The 20385-nt window shown below is 42.9% G+C and overlaps 1 protein-coding gene across 1 annotated transcript in view; it reads left to right on the top strand.

Annotated features, from left to right (window-relative positions):
- Positions 1–20225, top strand: part of sash1a (SAM and SH3 domain containing 1a) — a 30570-nt gene extending 10345 nt beyond the window's left edge. Inside the window, exons 3-14 of the mRNA XM_031870275.1 lie at positions 1844–1979; positions 2460–3436; positions 5523–5597; positions 5851–5994; positions 7262–7394; positions 8332–8501; positions 8686–8895; positions 10717–10867; positions 11174–11302; positions 14072–15102; positions 17002–17133; positions 17460–20225. Coding sequence (XP_031726135.1) covers positions 1844–1979; positions 2460–3436; positions 5523–5597; positions 5851–5994; positions 7262–7394; positions 8332–8501; positions 8686–8895; positions 10717–10867; positions 11174–11302; positions 14072–15102; positions 17002–17133; positions 17460–17720 — 3549 coding nt within the window. The 3' untranslated portion in view covers positions 17721–20225. The remainder of the gene's footprint in view (positions 1–1843; positions 1980–2459; positions 3437–5522; positions 5598–5850; positions 5995–7261; positions 7395–8331; positions 8502–8685; positions 8896–10716; positions 10868–11173; positions 11303–14071; positions 15103–17001; positions 17134–17459) is intronic.
- The last annotated feature ends 160 nt before the right edge of the window (positions 20226–20385 follow it).

Raw genomic sequence — 20385 nt, forward strand, 5'->3', positions numbered from 1 at the left:
TGTGTGTGTGTGTGTGTGTGTGTGTGTGTGTGTGTGTGTGTGTGTGTATCTTTTCCCCTGCTGATGTGGTCATTTGCATGGATGGTTTTCCTCAGGACTGGGTTAGGTCTTGTATATCGTTGTCGCCTCTTTACCGTCTCCTAGTCCTGTTCTCCGTCATACACATAAGGCGAAGAGCAACTCATGTGGGGTTAACTATGACATTACTAAGGCAGTAGTCCTGCACATAGTTATCCCCATATACAACAAACAAAGTGACCACATGTGCAACACTTCTCAATAATAGTTATTAAGAGAGACCAATCCACCCTTTGGTGTCTTTCTACCACCGCTGGCACAGACTTATTACAGTACATTCTCTAAAGCAAATACACTCAAGCATTGTCCAGAGCAAATGGAAAGTTGAAGGAGTCCCCGCTGTAGCCAGAATTGTGTGGTTGAGGGTTTTTCAGGGAGAACTGAGCCAGTGGGAGTTATGGATCTTCAGAGCTTATTTCCGCAGTTTTGTCAGAGGCCAAATAAATGGCTATACCCTAGTTCTGCTCTGCTGGGCTGATACGACAAAAGACCTGAAAGTTGATCACGCACCCTTTAAAAGAGGCGAAGTGGAGGCAAAGGGAGGTAGGTTTGGTTGAATGGACTTGCAAGATGCCGCATCGATTAATGTGTTGTTCCCTTTTCCAGCTTGGCAACAATGTGTACGATGTTGTAACATTCTCATGCCTGCAGGAATCAAAACATCATGATGTTGCTAAGGTGGTTTGGTGCCATCCAGGATTTGTGGTCAATGTCAGATCTGTTTGCTCCAACCAAGCCACACTAACATCATTCCTACTGTATGTCAGCAGCCTCTGAGCCAGGCCTGTGGTCGAAAACAGCGAAAAAGCGGTTTCTTCCTTGTTGACTTTAGAGCTGCGGGAGAAGAGACTGCGTTTTATAAGACAGGGAGCTAAGCCCTGCAGGCCTGCTCTGTCTAGTTTTGTGTATATGAAGCATGCATGTGTGTCCCTTTTGCAAGCAATGCAGTCAACCCCGAGAGTGGAACTGCCAGCGTGTGACAAGAGAGCTGGTGCTGCTGTGGAAACCAGCGGTAAATAACCACAAACAAATTAGGTTGTTTGAGCTTAATGGTGGCAGTTCCTGCCAGACAGTCTTTAGTCCAAAGCTCGGCTCATCAGCCTCATTACATAGCGGCCTATTGTGAGACTACGCACAGACGTATGCATACATGCACAGCTTGGGAAACGTGTGTGTGTGTGTGTGTGTGTGCGTGTGTGTGTGTGTGCGCGTGGGGGGGTGTTTGTGTGGGTGATGAAACTGTTTATGACTTCATTATTCAGTCTCTTTTCATCTCCAGATGAGAAGAGTTTAAATGCAGTGGCCGTCAGTGGAGCGGCAACCTAACACCAATTAAACCGTTTATTGTCAAACTGATTTACTTTGCCATTCAGTTTTACCATTTCTTTTCTTTAAATCACTGTTTCGTCTGGTTTATTATTTCAGTGCATGTTTTTCTGTGTTTACTATTAATATGAACTTCACATGATGAGGTGCGCCACCATCCCTCCAACCCTCCATGTCTCACCTCACTAACTTTGACTCCACCCTAAACAATGCTCCCATCTTTCGCATTACAACAGCGTCTTCAAAACGTCAAAATATATTTGCCAACGTTTGTTTTGTTGTCTCACTACTTTTTATATCAAATACATTTGAAACAAAACCGTTCATTTCTGTTTCACTAACATTGTGAAATGTTACGCTGAAGAAGAACCTCCTGCCTTGACTCTATGTCCCTTTTTTATTATAGCATCCCTCCCTCTTTCTCTCTCTCTCCCACCAGTCTCGTGAACAGTCAGACGATGAGCAATCAGAGGACTCTGTGAAGTTCAAACGGCTTCACAAGCTGGTTAACTCTACACGCCGGGTCAGGAAAAAACTCATCAAGGTGGAGGAGGGCAAGAAACATGGCTCTGAAGGTTTGTAAGGCTTTTTCTGAAAATGGGTTCCTTTTGATTATCCCACAGTTCAACATAGTTTAAATCTGTCAACATGTGTTTATCAGCCAATTATTGTTCACATGTTGTATTTTCCAGGTCACAGTAAGGTCTCTGTTTGAGGCGCACATTGCTTGTGTAAATTGTATGTTTAAAAACATCAGTTTTGAGCACTACATTTAGCTTTTTGTTCTGACTAAAATTAAGTTAAAGTTCAGTTATAATAAAATGTTTTTACAACTAAGGGTTTTGGAAATGAATGATTGTTTTTGTATGCCAAAGTATTACATTTTCGTCTGTCATGGGTTTTGCCCAATACTCAGACTTTAAGAATGTGTTTTGAAATTGTTGCTGGCTAGCTGTGGTTTGGAAAACCACAGATGGGTCATGGTACTACTGAGAATCTGATGTCTAAATCCTCTTGAGTAACGAACTATTTGGGGTTTCTGTCTTCTTCTCTAGATTTTTTGAATCTGGGGGCACCTCCCACCTGTGAGGACAACACAGCTCTGTATACAGGGGTCCTAAAGAGGCCCCCTTTGCCCCAGGAGATCTCCCTGCCTTCCCTCACCCAGGATCAACTCTCTCTGGATGGAGACACAGACAGTCTGACCAACTCCCCATCCTCCAGCAGCCTGGGCACCTGGTCCGGACACAAGCTGGTCAAAACCTTCAATAAATCTTCCAGTACCCACGGCCTCATCCGCCCCCCCAAGAGAACCCCAGTTAGCTCTGGGGGCCTGGGAGGCTCCAATTCTGTCGTGGGAGGTAGTGGCTCTTCCTTCTCAGAGCTGGATGGCTGTGGATTCGACGACGAAGGAAAGCTGTCACGCTCCACAACCGACGGCGAGATGCGGAAGGCCCTGAGCTCCATCTCCCATGGGGTAAGTAACAACGAGGCTCTCTACGCCTACTATGGCCTCACTAAACCCCGTCCCAAACCCCATGCCCAGTCCCGCCTCCTGATCTCCCTGGATGACGGTCCACAAGGCAGCCCCAAACCCCAACCTGCCAATCGCCACCATGGCAGCTGGACGCACCGGAAACCTGATCCCAACTACGCTTACTCCACCAAACACCTACTGTACCAACGCTCGCGCAACTCCAAGACCCCCATCTCCCCTCTGTCTGTCACCCCCTCCTCCCCTGCCCGCTGTGATGTAGCCAAATCAAAAGGTTTTGGAAGTGGGGGAGGGGGCTGGGTGTTCCCCTCACGCAGGCTGCGAGGTCGAACGGCAGTCAGTGAGCTGAACATCACCTATGTGGTAGAGCGGAGCCTGTACGGTCACCTCAACTGGGCCCAGCTGGTCCGCCCGGTTACCCTCAGCCGCGCTGAGCGCCGTTGTCTATTGGAGGAGGACCGCGAGGCGGACAGGAAGTGGGCGGCCAGTGTGGACCGCTGCACCAAGCGCGTGCTGTTGCGCATCCAGCAGAAGTCTGTGAGTTCAGACCATGAGATTTAAATCGGCCGCCTCGTGTAAGCAGGAATCGGTGCTTCAAAGTTGCAGAATAGCTCGGAGGTCAAAGGGGGGAAGATACAGCAAACGCACACAAGACACACGCACAGGTCAAATGACTTCAACTTATCCGCTAATTATTGCGTGTGTAAGAAATCCGCTTAAAAGCATTGCAGCTGTGCTCATGTTTAGAAAGAGCCCAGTGGCTGGTGTATTTATCACAGACTTAACTGCCCTTAGAGGAATGTCATCTCCTATGACCTTTAAGTGAATGCCTTTGGCTTTGAACATTCTTTTTATCTCAGCAGAATATGAAATGGTTATGGAATGTGCAATGGCCCACTTGAAAGGTTAAGTTACAGCAGAGGTTTTTATCAGTGCTTTTTTTTTTTTTTTTTGTATAAATGTCACATCTCTGAAGAACTCTGGCACATCCTTGTGGGCAAAAGAGATGTTCTACAATCTTGAAGCTTGCTTTTTAGAACTGCACAGCACGAAGCCTCAGGGACGTGTTCAATAAATGGCCGTATTAAGTTAAGTATTAATTGGTTTTGAAAGGCTGAGTATAGCAACAAAAACAGAAATGACAGAAAAACAGCTCATGTGCATATACTAATACTAACTCATACCACAGTGAATGTAAAATGCAAGTTTACAACAACCTGCGTTAACACATAACACATATTCTAGGTGGTAATGTAGTGGAGTTATCCTGCAGCTTTGAGGGTACCTGAATCCTATCGTGTTCTAGTGAAATCACCGGAAGTCGTCATCCAAAAACTCTCCAAAAAAATCCACTTTTTTTTCTGTTGCTTTTCGTGTTCTTTTTTGGCCCGTGCCTCTATGGTTGCAGATGTATATATATATTTTTTTCTTTAGTTTTTTTTGGTTTCCTATAATTATCTTTGAGACTTTTTTTTTTGCTGGGTGCATGTCCATTCCATCGAACATCGCCATCACATTCAGAGTTCTTTTTGGACGTCTCTTCAAACATGTTTGTTCTCCAAACTGTGCTTTTCCTGGGAAGTTGTGATGTGGACTGCAGCTGTGGACATCTAATAAACAAACTATTTTCTGAACACGCACTGCGCTCTCACACGGAGGATCTTCGTCCAGCGTTTGTGGGAGTTTAGTTGAGCAGTTTAGAAGTAATGGCTTTTGAAGCACAGGAGAAATGCCATCAAGTGCCCCACTTGAACCAATGTTTTTTTTTTTTTTTTTGGCAGATGCGTATGTGCACGTCTCTGTCTACATGTTTGTGTGTGACTTACTGCAGAGCTTAGGGAGGATTGGAAAAAGTCAAAGCCAGCACAGTGATAAGATCCTGGATATCTTTTCTTTCCTTTCATGTCACAGTTCCCCTTTGTGTCTACCCCTTATCTTGCTGCTGACCCCTAAAGTCAAGAAAACCAGTCTCCATATCCACCCTGTCCTCTCAGCAGAAACAATTTACTCTCCCTAAAGATGTTTCTGATGAGAATAACATATCCCCCGGCTCTAAGCAACCTATATGTTGTGCATGTTTGCATACTAAGCCCTATTTTACATTCTCATAATTAACCACACAATGTTTTGCATCAGGCTGAAAAGCAATGCATATAAATTCACTTGTAAAAGTGCAATATATATTTTAGCTTGGCCACATCAAGAAAGGTTTGATTTGAATATTTTCTCCAGGGGTTCAAGCTTTAAAGCAATATGAGCAACTTGTTGGAGCCGGCAGCGTTCATCACTCCACGGTCAACATAACAGCTCATTTGCCTTGGACCGTGCTGTAACTCGCAATTTTACAGAGGAGCTCATATAAGTTTGTGTTACATCATGTCTGTTGGCTGTCCACAGGTCCCATATGACATCATGCCCCCACATATATATATATATATATATATATATATATATATATATATACACAAGCCATATACCCATGCACATGAATCAAAGTGCTGTCTGTGTTGTGTCGAGCATGAATCATTGTGAGTTGACCCCACAGTGGGTGTGGATGGGGGAGTTCCTGTAACGTGACCTTTCTCCATGTGACTCATTTGATTGTGTTTTGGCTCCCCTACAGAGAACGTGCAGCTTTGGGGGCTTTGACCTGACCAACCGCTCGCTCCATGTGGTCAACGTGGGCTCGGAGGCCAATGTAAGTGCTGGCAGCTTGTGAAATTGGAAGAGGCTGTAAAGGAGGGCAACATGAACTCTCCTGTCACACTAAATCCACATTTTCTCTCCTGTTTTCTCCTTTTTGTTTTTGTGATCTCTATGCCCTTTGTCTTCTTCCTGTTCCATCTCCCCTGATTAATCCCCATCTTTCTCGTCTCTCTCTCTCTCTCTGTCATCTCCTTCCTCTCTGTCCATTCCTTTTTTTGTTTTGCCTTTCCTTGTTCTAATCACAGAGTAAAGAACAGGAGGCTATATACAGAGAAGTGGTCAAATCCCCCACCACGTCTCGGATCTCACTGGGCAAGAAGGTGAAGTCGGTCAAGGAGACGATGAGGAAACGCATGTCGAAGAAATACAGCAGCTCCTTATCTGAGCAGGTTAGACACAAACACACACGTGGATGCACTTTTTCAATGCTTTATTTGTAGAAATTTCAGATGACATTTAACATTGGTAGGTTTCCTTTGTTTTTAGGGCAAATGAGGTATGTATAAACCTAGTCAAACCTTACCTCTATTTGAAATGGAGCAGCTGACACATAAACGGCCCCACAAATCAACACAAAATGCTTTTAAACCTTGACAGTGAGTCAAGTGCAGCTGTAAAAGAAATAAAAGCTCCCATGTTCTGCAATTTATATATTTAGAGGATGTTTTGCAGTGTAAACCACATATACTGTCCACAGGCTGTGAGTGGGTGGGAATATTTGTGTTGGTTACCGAATAAACATGCAGCACTAAAAAAACGCACACACTTTTTGGATTTCTCTCTGCTGTGCTCTCCCTGGGCTCGGTTTGTAGGGTGGAGTGTGTGTGCTTCATGCTGAGCTCATGGAGTGATGCAAGTCTCCCCAAGGCGAGCGCTCAGGAAATGGAGACTTGGAAGTGTGTGAGAGAGTATAATGGCCGTCTCTTCTGCACTGGCCTAATTTTTCTGGGCATCCTGTGGCTTTATTAGTGGCCTGTCCAGCAACACCAGTTTGATGTCGCCCTGTTGCAGAATATGTCATTAATGCACATGTCGGACATCTGTCAGTCAGGGTGGTCCCAACACTTTGACCCACATATCCGGGCATGAGTCATTGAGCCTTTGGTTGGAAAAGAGCAAAGACAAATTAATTGCCATGTGTCGATGTCTCAACCGTGCTCATTTTATAGACAACAGTGCCACCTAGTGGATAACTGCAATACATATAACACAGTACAGTATATGTCAATGTATCATATGGGTATTAGACAGTGAGGGATCTAGTTTATGTGTAAACCACTGGGCTGTCGATCATGGCGGTTCACTTAAGATGTGCTGTCGTTCTCAGGGAGATCAAGAGCCTGTATTATATATTTTAAATCAGACAAATAACAAACTTTAAGAAGATACATCTTGGAACAGTTTGTGATTATTAACCAAAAACTGTGAAAAATGCACAATCGCGTTCATGTACACCTGTTTTTCAATGGAAAAAAATACAGACCTTTTCCAACCCTCATTACTTATGATCTTCATCTTTTATTCGTTTCCATATCTCAACTTCTTAACCACACTTTTACATCTCACATTCTTTAATCTCTTTAATTGCACAACGTTTCCTTTTGTATTTTCTCGCCAAAACCCTTTCATAACTCTCAATCTGTTTCTGTCTTTCAGTCCAGTCCGGACGGAGCCCCTGGCTCTCCTCAGTCCCCTCAGCCCGACACCGACTCTCTGGGGAAGCCGAAGCTCAAGGCCGGAGGCTCGGTGGAAAGTCTGCGTAGTTCACTCAGCGGACAGAGTTCAATGAGTAAGACGAGAAGTTTTTGAACGGATGCTGGGTAGCATGCAGTTTTATGTTTATTTTGGACATCTTGAAAAAGAAAAAAAAATCCTAAAAGACTTCCTCGTTGTTTCAAACGACTCTGTCTTGATGTTATTTACATTTTTGGCACATAATTAAGGATGTACTACAGTTATGTAGTTCTGGGGAGTTGGTACATAATATTAAAGTGTATGTCAGTAAATTTGTTATTTAGTATATAGCTTAAATTGGCCGCCTGTTTTGAACAACGTTTAACACAAGATGGTGCCCGTGACGTGCTGCTTGCTGTTGTACTATACATTTCAAATGCACACAGATTATTTAACCTTCTAGCACTACATGCATACCAATTATAATTTTTGTGGAGTGACGGCCCTGCAGAGCAATTCTCTCTCTCGATCACACCCAGTCCCACCAGCTGCTTCATGTTTAGTGATCTCATCGTTTTTAAGTGACCTCTCCGGTCGTCTTATCTAATTACAACTTCTGATCACTTCATCCTGGTGTTTCCGTGTTCGTGGATAAAATACCCTCCATCGTCTAAAGCTCAGAGTGAATTAAAGACTTGGCCGACGTCGTTTTTAGAACCCATAGGACATGCACACAAACACGCAGGCAAACATGCGGTAATGATTAGGTAGGATGTCCTCCCTCTCAGATTCCCACATGCTGACATGGTTTCAGCAGCTTTCTCTCAGATACAGAAATAAATGTGCAGCAAAAACTAAAACTCTCCCAGGAGCTGTAATACAAGTGTTTAGGAGCTAACGTTTTCCTCCCACTGCAGACACAAAATAAAATCAATATAGTCTGAATAGTTTACCTACAACTTAAAATGTAAAGCTACTTGATACATGCATCTTATTATACAGTGACCAGTCATTGTAAAAGCTTATATAAATCTGTGTGTGTTTGTGTCAAGGTGGTCAGACAGTGAGCACCACTGACTCGTCAGCCAGTAACAGAGAAAGCGTGAAGTCGGAGGATGGTGATGACGAAGAGCCGCCTTATAGAGGGCCGTTCTGTGGCCGAGCCAGAGTCCATACAGACTTCACCCCCAGCCCCTACGACTCGGACTCCCTCAAACTAAAGGTAAAACACACTCTGGGACATGGAAATGACAGCACAGACTAGAATGCATGAATGTAGAGCTGTGGCTGTCACTCTTTTTATTGTCTGTTCAGTATTTCCAAGCTAGTCTGAACAATCAAACAGTCAAATATAAATGCAGAAGTTGAGTCGTTCTTTCTGATTTCTTCTCATTGTGATTCTCCAGCGCGGCGATGTGATTGACATCATCAGTAAGCCTCCCATGGGAACGTGGATGGGCCTGCTGAACAACAAAGTGGGCACCTTCAAGTTTATCTATGTGGATGTGCTGAGTGAGGAAGAGGAGAAGCCCAAGAGGCCCGTGAGGAGAAGGAGGAAGGGCCGACCACCCAAACCCACATCAGTGGAGGACCTGCTGGAGCGCATCAACCTCAAAGTACAGTATTGACAGCATTGACTATCACACATAGCATCAGTTTTCAGTGCCAGTAAAGTTTAGTAGATTTACCTGCACTGATTTTGTTTGTTATTTCAACTTTGCAGTGAATTGTTCAACCTGGGACATTACACCCATCTGGCACCTAAAATAGGAGAAAACCAATCTTAAGAAGTCAATTAAAATATAGTTTGAGCCAAATATCTTGAAAACACATTTGCAGACGAGCAGAGATGAATACAGTGTAGGCAATTACAGGCTGCACGGCTTGGGATGTTTGATCTGACACTGATGTATAAACATTAACGCCCGCATTCTCACGGCCACGCCCCAACAAACAACTCTCATCTCTCATCAACACCTACACATCGCTGTGAGCTTGATATCATTTCCTCCCACTCAGGCAGCCAGCAGGCCTCACTTCCCCCAAATAGAGAAAAAGACTTTGTGGGTTGCGTGTTTTATCTTTGGCCAGCCTAACGGCCAAGTCGGCACCTAAAGATCCAGAGAGCGTTATTAATGTTAAAGCACAGGCTTCATGAGCTGCGAGTCTGGGTGATACAAGTGCATCAGGGAACTCATGTCCACTTATTAGTCACCACCAGATTCCTGGAGTGGGCGAGGTAGACTAAACACTTACACAACATTTTAGAGTTTCCAGTTTGCGGTCAGTGTGCCGGGTATTTTAAGTACACTTTTCCTTGATTTGTGCTGATGATGAGTTATGATTGTGCTGCTACAGATGAAAAGAGTAAGAATATCGTTGTGTGCTTTTGGAAATGATTTGGTTTAACATTTGGTTAAACTGGAAAGTCAACATTTGGAACACACATCAGCAGTGCCATAAAGTGTGACTCTCCACAACTTTTGGTTTATCTGCCAAAGACATCTTTGGATTTGAAACATGTTTAAGTTTTTTTCGACAGGCCAACAAGACAAAAGATGCTGTGAGGGAGAGGACCCAGCTGCCTGTGTTTGTGTTAGTTGGTGGTCCTTTGTTTAGTCCAGCAGATATAGAACAGGGACACAGAGTTCTCTATGTTCTCCACCATTGTAATTGATGGTCTCGCTGGTGACACACAGTCTATGTATTCGTCCAACAAAGTGCGTGTGTCACACAAACATGAAGCCCAGCAATATTCAAAGTGGAAGCAGTTGCTGCCTGCACCCTCCCAGATAACATGGTGGTTCGGGTGACTAGCTTTGATTTTGTTTGTGTTAGTGTGTAAAACTTTGTCTTCTGTGGTTGAGGAACACTTTGATGTAACTGTCTACACCTTTTGGCTCTTGTTACCACATTACGTTGGCGGGGTTTCCCTTTCAAGTCCTGGCAGTTTGATCATCGCTTGAACAGCTCAGGATTGTGGCCGCAAACTCTGCGCTGTTACTTGATTGGTTTGGCGTCCTCGCTAACGTTACTACAACTCACTTTTACATGTCTGTCGACAGGACATGGTTTATGCCATATTAATGAGTGTTGATAGGTGATGTAGTCATAGCTAAATTAGCTACGGCTTTAAGTGATTACATGCCATCTAAAAATCTAAATAGCAGTTTAGATTTGGCTCACCGGTGATTTTAAAAATACACAGCATGGATGGGAAATTATGAGCAGATGACAAACAAGTATGTAGCCTACTCTTGTTTTTTTTTTTCGCCTTACCCCACCTACGTGTTTGTATTTTATGTATTTAAGTTTTTGTTACTTGGTCCCGTGACTTAGATCCAAAGTGAATTCTTTTCCTCACTCGTCAGAAAACTCTCATTCTAAGCTCCTCAAAAAAAAACGTTAAACTCAGCCGCAACGTTTCTGTCACGCAGGAGCACATGCCCACTTTCCTGTTCAACGGCTACGAGGACCTGGACACGTTTAAGTTGTTGGAAGAGGAGGACCTGGACGAGCTGAACATCAAAGATCCTCAGCACAGAGCCGTGCTGCTCACTGCTGTCGAGCTGCTACAGGAGTACGACAGTAAGTAGTAAAAACACCGAAACATTTTGTCTAGATGAGACAAAATGTCTATCACACGAGATGAGACTATCACACGAGAGAACACACTCGTGTGATAGTTCTAACTCATTGAAAACTCCTTGGCTGTTAAAGATGTATCATCTTTGCCCCTGAATGCGTCCCTGTGTATTCTGTGTATCATGTGTACTTAAACAAGTTGCCAACTCAAAGCATGCAGCTCTACATACCTGGAGTTGTCATTCCTAAGTACTAAAGCACTCCCTGTATTTCATCATGTTGCTTTTTTCTGTCTCTTTGTATTTTCAGGCAGCAGTGATCCAGAGCGTGGCGGCCTGTCGGGCTCCCAGGAGAAGCTGCTGTCTGAAGGTCGGGGCCTGGTGGGAGACTCCCCGCGAGACTCTGGGTGCTACGAGAGCAATGAGAACCTGGAGAATGGTAATGATAGCTTTGCTTTAGTCTAGACCGCCAAGATCCAAGGCTAAGACCTAGTCCTCCTTCGCCTTTTCCCTCTGTGGTCCTGCGCCTCTGCTCTGTCTCTTGCCACTTCTGCAACACCTCGCCCATCTCACTCCTCTGGACCAGCGCCCTCCAATCAAAAAGCTCCTTTTTGCTGCCATATCTTCCTCTCAAACCTCACCTTTTTCCCTTCTAGTATGGGTGCTCTAGAGACTGATCCCGCTTATCACCTCATACTCTATAAACTTTAACTATCCTTTCACGCCACTTTCTTCACCCCTCTTTCCATCTTGTAGGCATTATGTGTCATCAGTGCCAAAGTCCAATTTTTACTGAGAGGGAGCCAGGTCCAAGACCACTAAGCCTAGTCCACGCCACAATGCTGGGAGGACGGAGGGAGAGATCCTTGCACAGAACTGTTGTGATGAGAACAAACTCACTGCCCAGTCATGGACTCAGAATTCCAGCTCTGCGGCCTGTGGATGCGAGGCTGGTGAAAGAATACCGGGAGGATAATTATGGGCTCAAAGAGTATTTCTGTTAAGTGTTTTTTAATATAGGAAAATAGCTTGCAGAGTAGCATGTCAATAAATGTTGTTTTTTGCAGTGGTGATTCTTTAGGCTGATAAGGTTTGAAAAAAATGCACTAGTCAGGTAACGGATGACAGCTGCCATTTCAATCTCTTGTCCTCATATCATCTCAATGTGTCACTTTACTTGTTTTCAGTGACTATATTGCACAAACAACCATATAAGATGTGCCTCAAAAAAGATGTGGATGAGAATATTTTTTAAATAGCAGTGCATAGATTGTAAGAGAGTTCTGATGATAGAAGTTTATTGAAGTGTAATATGTGAGATTTAGGTTTATTTTTGAAATGGCTCTATTCTCCTGCATACGAGTGTGTGCTTTCTTTATTCCACACAGTGCATGCTTTTTAACAGCTCCATAACTCATAAACCACAGCTTTATCAAACCCCGTCTTCTCTCTTTATCTGTTAGGTTCCAGTGTAACTACTGGGTTTCCCTTTCGTGTGTGTGTGTGTGTCAGTGTGTCATTCAGGTTTCAACAGTAACAATCTGCCACAATAGAGATTTAGGTTGTGGAATAAAAGCCACTTCTTTAAAAAAAAAAAGGACTCTGGTGCTGCTTGCTTGTTTTTTTTTTTTTTTATGTTTCGCCTTTTTTCTGTCCGTTTCTCCTTCCATGCCACTAAACACTGTTCACAAACCAGCTGCATAACATTTAGTGAACATTCTGCATTTCTTCTTGCAGTTTCAGGGTTCCACAGTTCTCCTTCCTGTAAAAACTCATCAAACATTAAAATAGTAATGTATATTAATGGATGTTTCTGAATATTTATAAGTCTAGAGAATTGGCAAAGGAAAACGTTTGATTTCAATTTAAATTAACTCAAATCATACCGCATATCGTCTTTCAAACTTTCTCCTTTTGGGGAATAAAAAGTCACTGTAGAACCCTGAATGTATGCTCTTTTAATTAAATGACCTTCCTTTAACATACGTGTCTCTGATCAGTTTCCCTGTTACTAGATGTAATAAATTCTTCCTCACATCATCAAATGTATTCTGCAATCTATCGAACTTTCACTCATCATTTCCACGTGTATGTTAAATCAATTTACTATTACTCTCATTTTAATATAAAAAATTCATTGATTTTTTTTTAAATATTTTGATCAGTTTGGTCAAATTATTGTTTATAGTCTACATACTGTTATATTTCAGCATATAAAACGCATCATAGTAGACAATGACGATGTTGCTGTACAATCCTTGAATGCATCAACGAAACGGAAGTCATTGACAAATTCATTTTGAATGGTTTTATTGGACATTCAGCGTATGTAATTCTCCTGATTTTAAATGTCTTTAAATGTGTTTCACCCTTATTACCCTTTGTTTTTGGCCCCCTGTAAACTTACTTAACTTTCAGTCTAATATTACCCAGATACACCCATTGTTAATACCAAGCTATTACTACATTATTGTTACTTAATTGTTACCTGTTTATTACATAACTATTACCTGACCATGTTATTACCGAGCTGTAACGTAAAGTGCTGACAACTTGGGTAGACATTTTCTGGGAATCATTAAGATATTTCACAACATTCCATCTAATGAACAGCTTTCTGTCATCCCACCGTTTAAACTCTTTGGCAAGCCACACTACGTGGCACCCATCCATTTCATCAATCCATTTAGCTCTGTAAGCCAGAGGATAGATGGTAAGTTGCTTTTGTTCCAAAGTTTCAGAATTACCCGTCCAGATATCTTTATTTTGGGATTGCTGCTGTGCCAACAACAAATCAGCCAGTTCTGTCATAATTCAAAAAGCTTAATCTTATCCCATTGGCACTCAACCCCTTCTCTATAATCATTTCTCTGCTTTTGACTGTGGTTTACAGATGAGCCTTAAACAATAAGGATATATGATGCTCATGAGTAGTTTTTCCACATGACTTAACTCATGTTAACTTGTTTTCCAGTGCTGTAAACATACATGATCACCACCATAAATACAGGAAAATAGTGTGGATGCAAGGCAGCAACATAGTACTGCTGAGTCATATGCAGTTTATTAATATGGATCTGATTTTTGAAGGATGTAGCAAGCTGAGAAATTACATGTCCCTGTTAGCAGTTTCACAAATGAGGGGGAAAAAAATGAGAATTTGTCTTCATGTTATTGCTAAAAGAGGATAAATGTCTTGATTTTGCAGGTAAGAGCAGAAAGGCTTCCCGTTCTTCAGCAGGCCTCCAGTCTCCCGACTACCCCACACTGCCCATGACCCTTTCAACAGAGGCTCTGCAACAGCACAGCAAGAACCAGCGCACAAAGTTCCCAAAGAGCTTCTTCATCAAACCCTCCCTGAAGGGCTTCAACCTACTTGGTCTGCGCAAAGCCCAAAGACGGTCCCCCATCCCAGCCAGTCGCAGCTGTGAGGACCTGGATGGAACCCCACAGCCCGCTGGACCCTGGAAACGCTTCCACTCTCTGGGAGATCTGCACTGGGAGCAAAACATTGAGCGGAAGGATCTAGGTGTGGAGCTTAAGCTAACCAAGGAAGGACCCAAATCAGGCAACAGTAGTCCCACCAAGGTCTTTAGAGATCATGGTTCCCCAGCTCAGAATGGGACTCCAACAGTAAGCCCAAAAGGAAGGGCCAACAGACCACCCGTGCCCTCCCAGCTGCCTCTCCGCCCCTCTTGTCATACCACGCAGTCCTCCAACCCTGCAGAGCTCCTCTCCAGTCCTTCTTCAAGTCCCCCTGATTCTAATGCAAGTGGGGAGAGGGTCATCCGGACTCACTCCAAAAAGCCTCCAGTCCCTCCTCCCGTTCCTGCTAAGAAGTCAAAGGAAAGACTAGCCAACGGCCTGCGTCACTCCCCTCTCCCCCTGCCTTTCACGCCATCACCTGTTGCCTCTCCTACCCACTCCCTCACCCGCTCTCATCCCAGTAGCCCTATAATTCGCAGCCCCAGCTACGGTGCCCCAGCTCTGCCTGCCAAGACCCCGAGCACCCCCGCCAGCCCCTGTGCCACCTCATCCACCGCATCCGCCTCATCCATGGGCGAGGAGTCAGACACTCTACCAGCAGTGCAGCCTCCGTGGTTCTCAGATCGAGGGGGCAAGGTGGCTGTTGCAAGGAAGGTTTCCCATGCCAAGATGAGTCCTGACCTGCTAACCCTCCTGGAACAACGGCTGGAGGCTGAGGGCATCGATCTTACGGAGGAGCCCTATTCTGACAAGGTTAGCAAAGTATCATTAATCTAAACGGGAGATAAGAAAAATCGCTGACCATTGAAATAAACATACACACACTAAGGAATAGAGATGAGGTGAGGATTTCTATGAAAAACCCCATCATAGCCAATACATAACAAAATCGGATTACGTCATAATTCTATGGTTATGTGAAAATGGGGCTCCAAAACAGCTCTGGGCTGTACTGGTCTGGCGTCGGGCCCTTTTAGTTTAGCATCGTAACATGCCTTGCTTAACTCAGTCATAATTTGACTGGAGCTTGGAATGACTAAGTCGAACAACACCAGCATTTTGCTTTGGAAGTCATTTAGTTTAGAAATGGAGACTAATAGAGTCTAACGTTTATGGGGGGGGTTTGTATGCATTTGTGAGTGAGGTTGAGTGTGTATTCACAATAGTAAATAAAGCTTCCTGGAGCTGAGGGAAAGACTTCGGACTCAGTCTCACTATGATGCGGTTCAGACTGTTAAGTTTATGGGCTCAATCTTACTGAAGGCAGACAGGTTTATAAAACCCTCTGCTACTTGCCAGACCCCAGGCTGGGCTCCTTTAACATGCTGGAGCCCCCGACACTGGCGGGAAAACAACGAGCACTGAAAGGCATCGAGAGATGAGGTGAGAAATAATGCGTTAGACCACAGCACAGCTCTGCTTAGTGCCGATTAGTCAGAAGTGGGTTGGCAGGGACATGAGAGGCACACTGCTAATGTAATAGCAACATGTAGGGTGTGATGCCGCACGTACAGTCGTTGGTATCAGAGGTCCTGCAGGTTACAAATGTTGAAAACGTTTTAAAACTGAATACCTGCAAGTATTTAAGAAATAGTAAATATGATAAGAATTTGGCTACTTGGTATCAGATATCAGTCGAGTATCAAAAGTAGCATGGTTTAAAACGTGTATCCACTACTTTGAGGTATTTGCTGGTATAAATTAAAAAAATAATTGGCGGACTTATGAGTTCGAAAAATACATAAAATGAAGCTATCAAAAAAGCACCACGGTGGTAAAGACACCAAATCTCAGATATCATATTGGCACGGATGTTATTAGAAACAATATCCAGCCCTAGGCAAGACAAGAGAAACTCAAATTACTATACTATCTTGAAACGTGTTTATTGTTGGTAACATAAAGGCATCCGGGCCCCGTCTATGACCTGCACTACATCCGTCTCTCCAAAGAGATCAGTTCCTCCACCCACCCTTTGATCCAGTTTGGCCAACCAAAACCAGGCCTTGCTGGAAACCTGCCATCTGTCCAGGTGTCTACACAAAGAGAGAGAAGGAACAAGAAAACATGTTTCAAAAGTTCAGCAGAGCTCTCCGTTTTATCCCTCACATAGTTGCTGCTCGTAAAATATGCTCCCACGTATTAGTGCAAAACAAGATACAGCTCAATGTTAATCGCAGAAATAGGCATACAAAACATAAACTAGCTGTACTTTTCAGTGTCAGTAACAATAGTAGAAATTATGGTATTGATAATGTATTGTGTAGAAGCCGGAACGGACCTGAATATAAATATAGTGTCTTATTCTGTGTTGTTCCATATTTCTCTGATTCCTTTTAGAATTGTGCTCATTACTTTGCCAGAAGATGTTCTTAGAGATGTAATTTGACACCATTAGCCTGCTTCATTCATTCATTCATGAACAACCAGATCTCTGTCTTCATAATGACTGTAATAAGTCAAAATGATCCTGTACGTCAGCCCACTTCATGCTGCCCCTCTCTGGTTGTCTTTCCACTGCCTTCTGGTGCTTAAAAATGTCTGCATAATATCCTCTTCATTGAAAACATATACTTGTTTATTTATGTGGTTTGAAATGTATTTCTCTTACAGTATAGTTCCATCTAATGTCTCTCTTCTCCTCTCCTCCAGCATGGCCGGTGTGGCATCCCCCAGCCGCTTGTGCAGCGTTACTCTGAAGACTTGGGGCAGCCTGCCAAGGACGTGGCCTCCACCATGGACCAGCTCCGAGTCAAAGAGCTGCGTAAACAACACCGCATGGCTGTAAGGCAACAGCACTGATTTTCCTGACAACTCCATATCAATGTTGGAGCTGTTTTTTTTTGGAATTCTAGAGCAGATAAACGCTTAGTTAGGCTATCCTGGAAAGGCCAGTTGTGAGACAGTAATTTCCCTGTACTCTGTATTATTGTTGTAAGTAGGCTAAAACTCAAGACTTAATTAAGTCTATTTCCACCAGATAACTTTATATGATTTGGCTAAAAAATACAAAATAAAATGAAGTATATATATATATGTATATCCCGTAATGTGACATCTCCATCGTAGCCACTGTAACTAATGCCTTTTCGCCCCATTTTGTCACTCAGATTCCTTCCGGAGGTTTGACAGAGATGTGCCGGAAGCCTCTGCCCTCGGGTAACATCAACACAGTCTCCGATTGGCTCACCTCCATCGGCCTGCCAATGTACGCCACATCTCTGGCGGCGGCAGGAGTTGACACGCTGAGTCGTGTGGCCTCGTTAACAGAGAGTGGCGTGTGGGAAGCGGGGGTGCGGGATGAGAGACACGCTCGCCGGCTGGTCAGTGAGGCACGATTGGTCGGCTCGCACAGAGCGGCGCAGTCCTAACCGTGTTGGTGGAATCGTATAAAATAACAGGTATCAACTCACTGGTCAGCACCATCTCATTTAGGTAGGTGGCCAAAGACTAATTGGCCACAGGAATCCAACGATCACACCAGTGACCACAGCACTACAGTACTTCCTGTCTCGCATGTGTCAAAAGACTTAAAGTGAGCCCCCCCTGCTCTCTGATTTTCTCTCTTTATCGCTCTGTCTTTTCTCAAATGTTTACGGCATTGAGGAGTTTTTTTTCCTAACAGCCAAGACAAGATATCAGATGCCTTCTTAGAAAAAGGACTGTAGACTCACTGGGATGGCTTCCATTCTGAAGACGCCCCCAAAGTCTGAAAACAAAGACTTGGATCTGCCTTGAAGAACGATAGCACACTCTTTTGTAGGATGGATGATTTTTAAATACAGAAAGGACAGTTTACTTCCTGCATATTTCATAAGTGCTTAATTTTCATCTTTTTGTGGCAAGGCAACATTATCAGAGGGTCTTTATTAAAGGAAGTAGCTCGGCCAAAGTGATTTACTCCTCATTAAGTGTTTCATTCCCACTAATAGGTTCATAACGACGATGACAGAATCCACTTAATATCTGGACTTTTTAATCAACTTAATACATACACCGAACTATGAGTAATTGGCGGTTTTTAGATGGCTTATTTTGTATAATGTTTCTGTATTATAGCATTATGCATATCTTCATTTTAAAATGATTTATATGTAAAAAAAAATGTGTTTGCCTTTTGAATGTTGCTGCCTTATTTGGAGGCCAGCTACTCAGTCATTTCTAAGCTGAAACAGCTGACATCACACCTTTATATTTCATATTATACTGTATGTCCTATTTCACTGCATATCTTGGATGCACACCCTGTGCTGATACAAATACAAGTCTTACAGAAAGCTCTGTTTCACTCAAGTAATAACAATCAGCTTGCACAGAAACAATACATTCCCAGTGTATCCAAGCACATTTTAAGTTGCCTTACCATTACGAAAGAATAGCTTAATCAAATAAAATGTATGTATATTATGGGCTGAACTGTGCTCAAGGTGCAAGCCTTGTTGTTCTGAATGTGTGTGAGAAATATTTGAGATTTGAAATATGGACACAAACACACAGCCAGCTTATTTCAACCTTACACATGGATGTGGACCACAACACATGAGTCTGATGGACTGTGGTGTCTATACTTGTGAAGCTCAGATGATAAAACCACAAAACCACAGGGAACGCCACAGACGTCGTCCTGTGTTTAACATCCCTGTTAAAAAAAACATTCAGTGTACATTTTCCATGCAGAGGGTTGTGGGACAAGGGAGGGAGGAGAAAATAGAAATGTTCCAAAGACAGCTGACATCTGGCCTGTCATATCTGGTATGTATAAGACTGTCTACACTTTGGTTACAGTTGGTTTGAGGAATTAGATTTATAGCTGAATAATAAGCTGTTTGGGACTTTTTAAACACATTATACTGTAGCTATTTAATCGATGCCGATCTAAAGTTGTTAATTGGAGTTTTCTCAAACACAGTGAGGATGGATGGTAAGAACAGGTGTATCAGGTGAAAAGCTGACCTTGAAGGTCAGCTTACACAATGACACTAAATAGTAAATCAGGGAAACACTGCGTCGGGTCAGCCTGTTACAAAAACTTTGGGCTAAAAACGGAACCGCAAACAGCCAGAAACTCATTGCTCTTTCATTCGCGCACTCTGCATGAAATGAAGCCAACTTTTGTATTTTTTCCCCTCTTATTTCTAACAGTAAGGTTCTATCTAGTCAGAACTGAACTAAAGACTTATTCCATGGTGTTCATATTAAAAAATTTGACCCAAGTGTTATTGCTGAAATTAGAGGATGCTTTTTCTTTTTTTTTTTTGCAGTGGGCACTTGATATGTAAATGTTTTATGCCTTTTCTCTCTTCAATCAAAAGTGGTGCTCGGAGAAAGTGATAGTGTGGGGGGGGGGGGGGTCATTATTAAACGAGTAAAAGACCCAAGAAGATGTTTTGTAAAGACAGAAATACTGACACTGTAAATGCACTTTAGAGGGTAAATCTAGCTGTTTTTGGGGCGGAATTGGCTACACTTTGTTCACAGGTCCATCAATGGACATTTGTTGCCAGGTATTGTAAAGGGTTTCAGTGGGTTTTGCTGGTATTTTATTATAGTATTGAGTTCCCAATGCCAAGTTTGATAACCATTCACGGGTTAAACTGTTCCAGTTACTCACTTCCAGTTTGTTTTTGCAGTCATATAAAAAATAAATGATTAATTACATATACGAAATGCTTAGCAGAAGTTGCACATTCTGTGTATGTAATTGATATTTAAATAACTTATTTTTTGCTTTTTTTCATATCAATTGTAATTAGCTGTACTATATGAATAGCAATACCTTCCTGCATAATGCATATTGCTTTAGCCAGTGAGGAACTACAGTCTGTATTGTAAAATATGTGTACAAATTATTTTATTTTGGTTTTCATCTACCTAATGATTGTCCATACAGAACCGCTTGTGTATTGAAACAACAAAAGTAATGTCCATAACTATTTGTCATTCTGAAATATAATAAAAACTGTTTCTTGCCATACACTGATCTTCTGATTCTCACTATACGCATGCGCACACACAATGTAATGGAGTAATGGAAAA

This window comes from Anarrhichthys ocellatus, unplaced genomic scaffold, assembly GCF_004355925.1.
Source record: "Anarrhichthys ocellatus isolate YVR2014 unplaced genomic scaffold, GSC_Weel_1.0 scaffold52, whole genome shotgun sequence".
Classification (NCBI taxonomy): Eukaryota; Metazoa; Chordata; class Actinopteri; order Perciformes; family Anarhichadidae; genus Anarrhichthys; species Anarrhichthys ocellatus.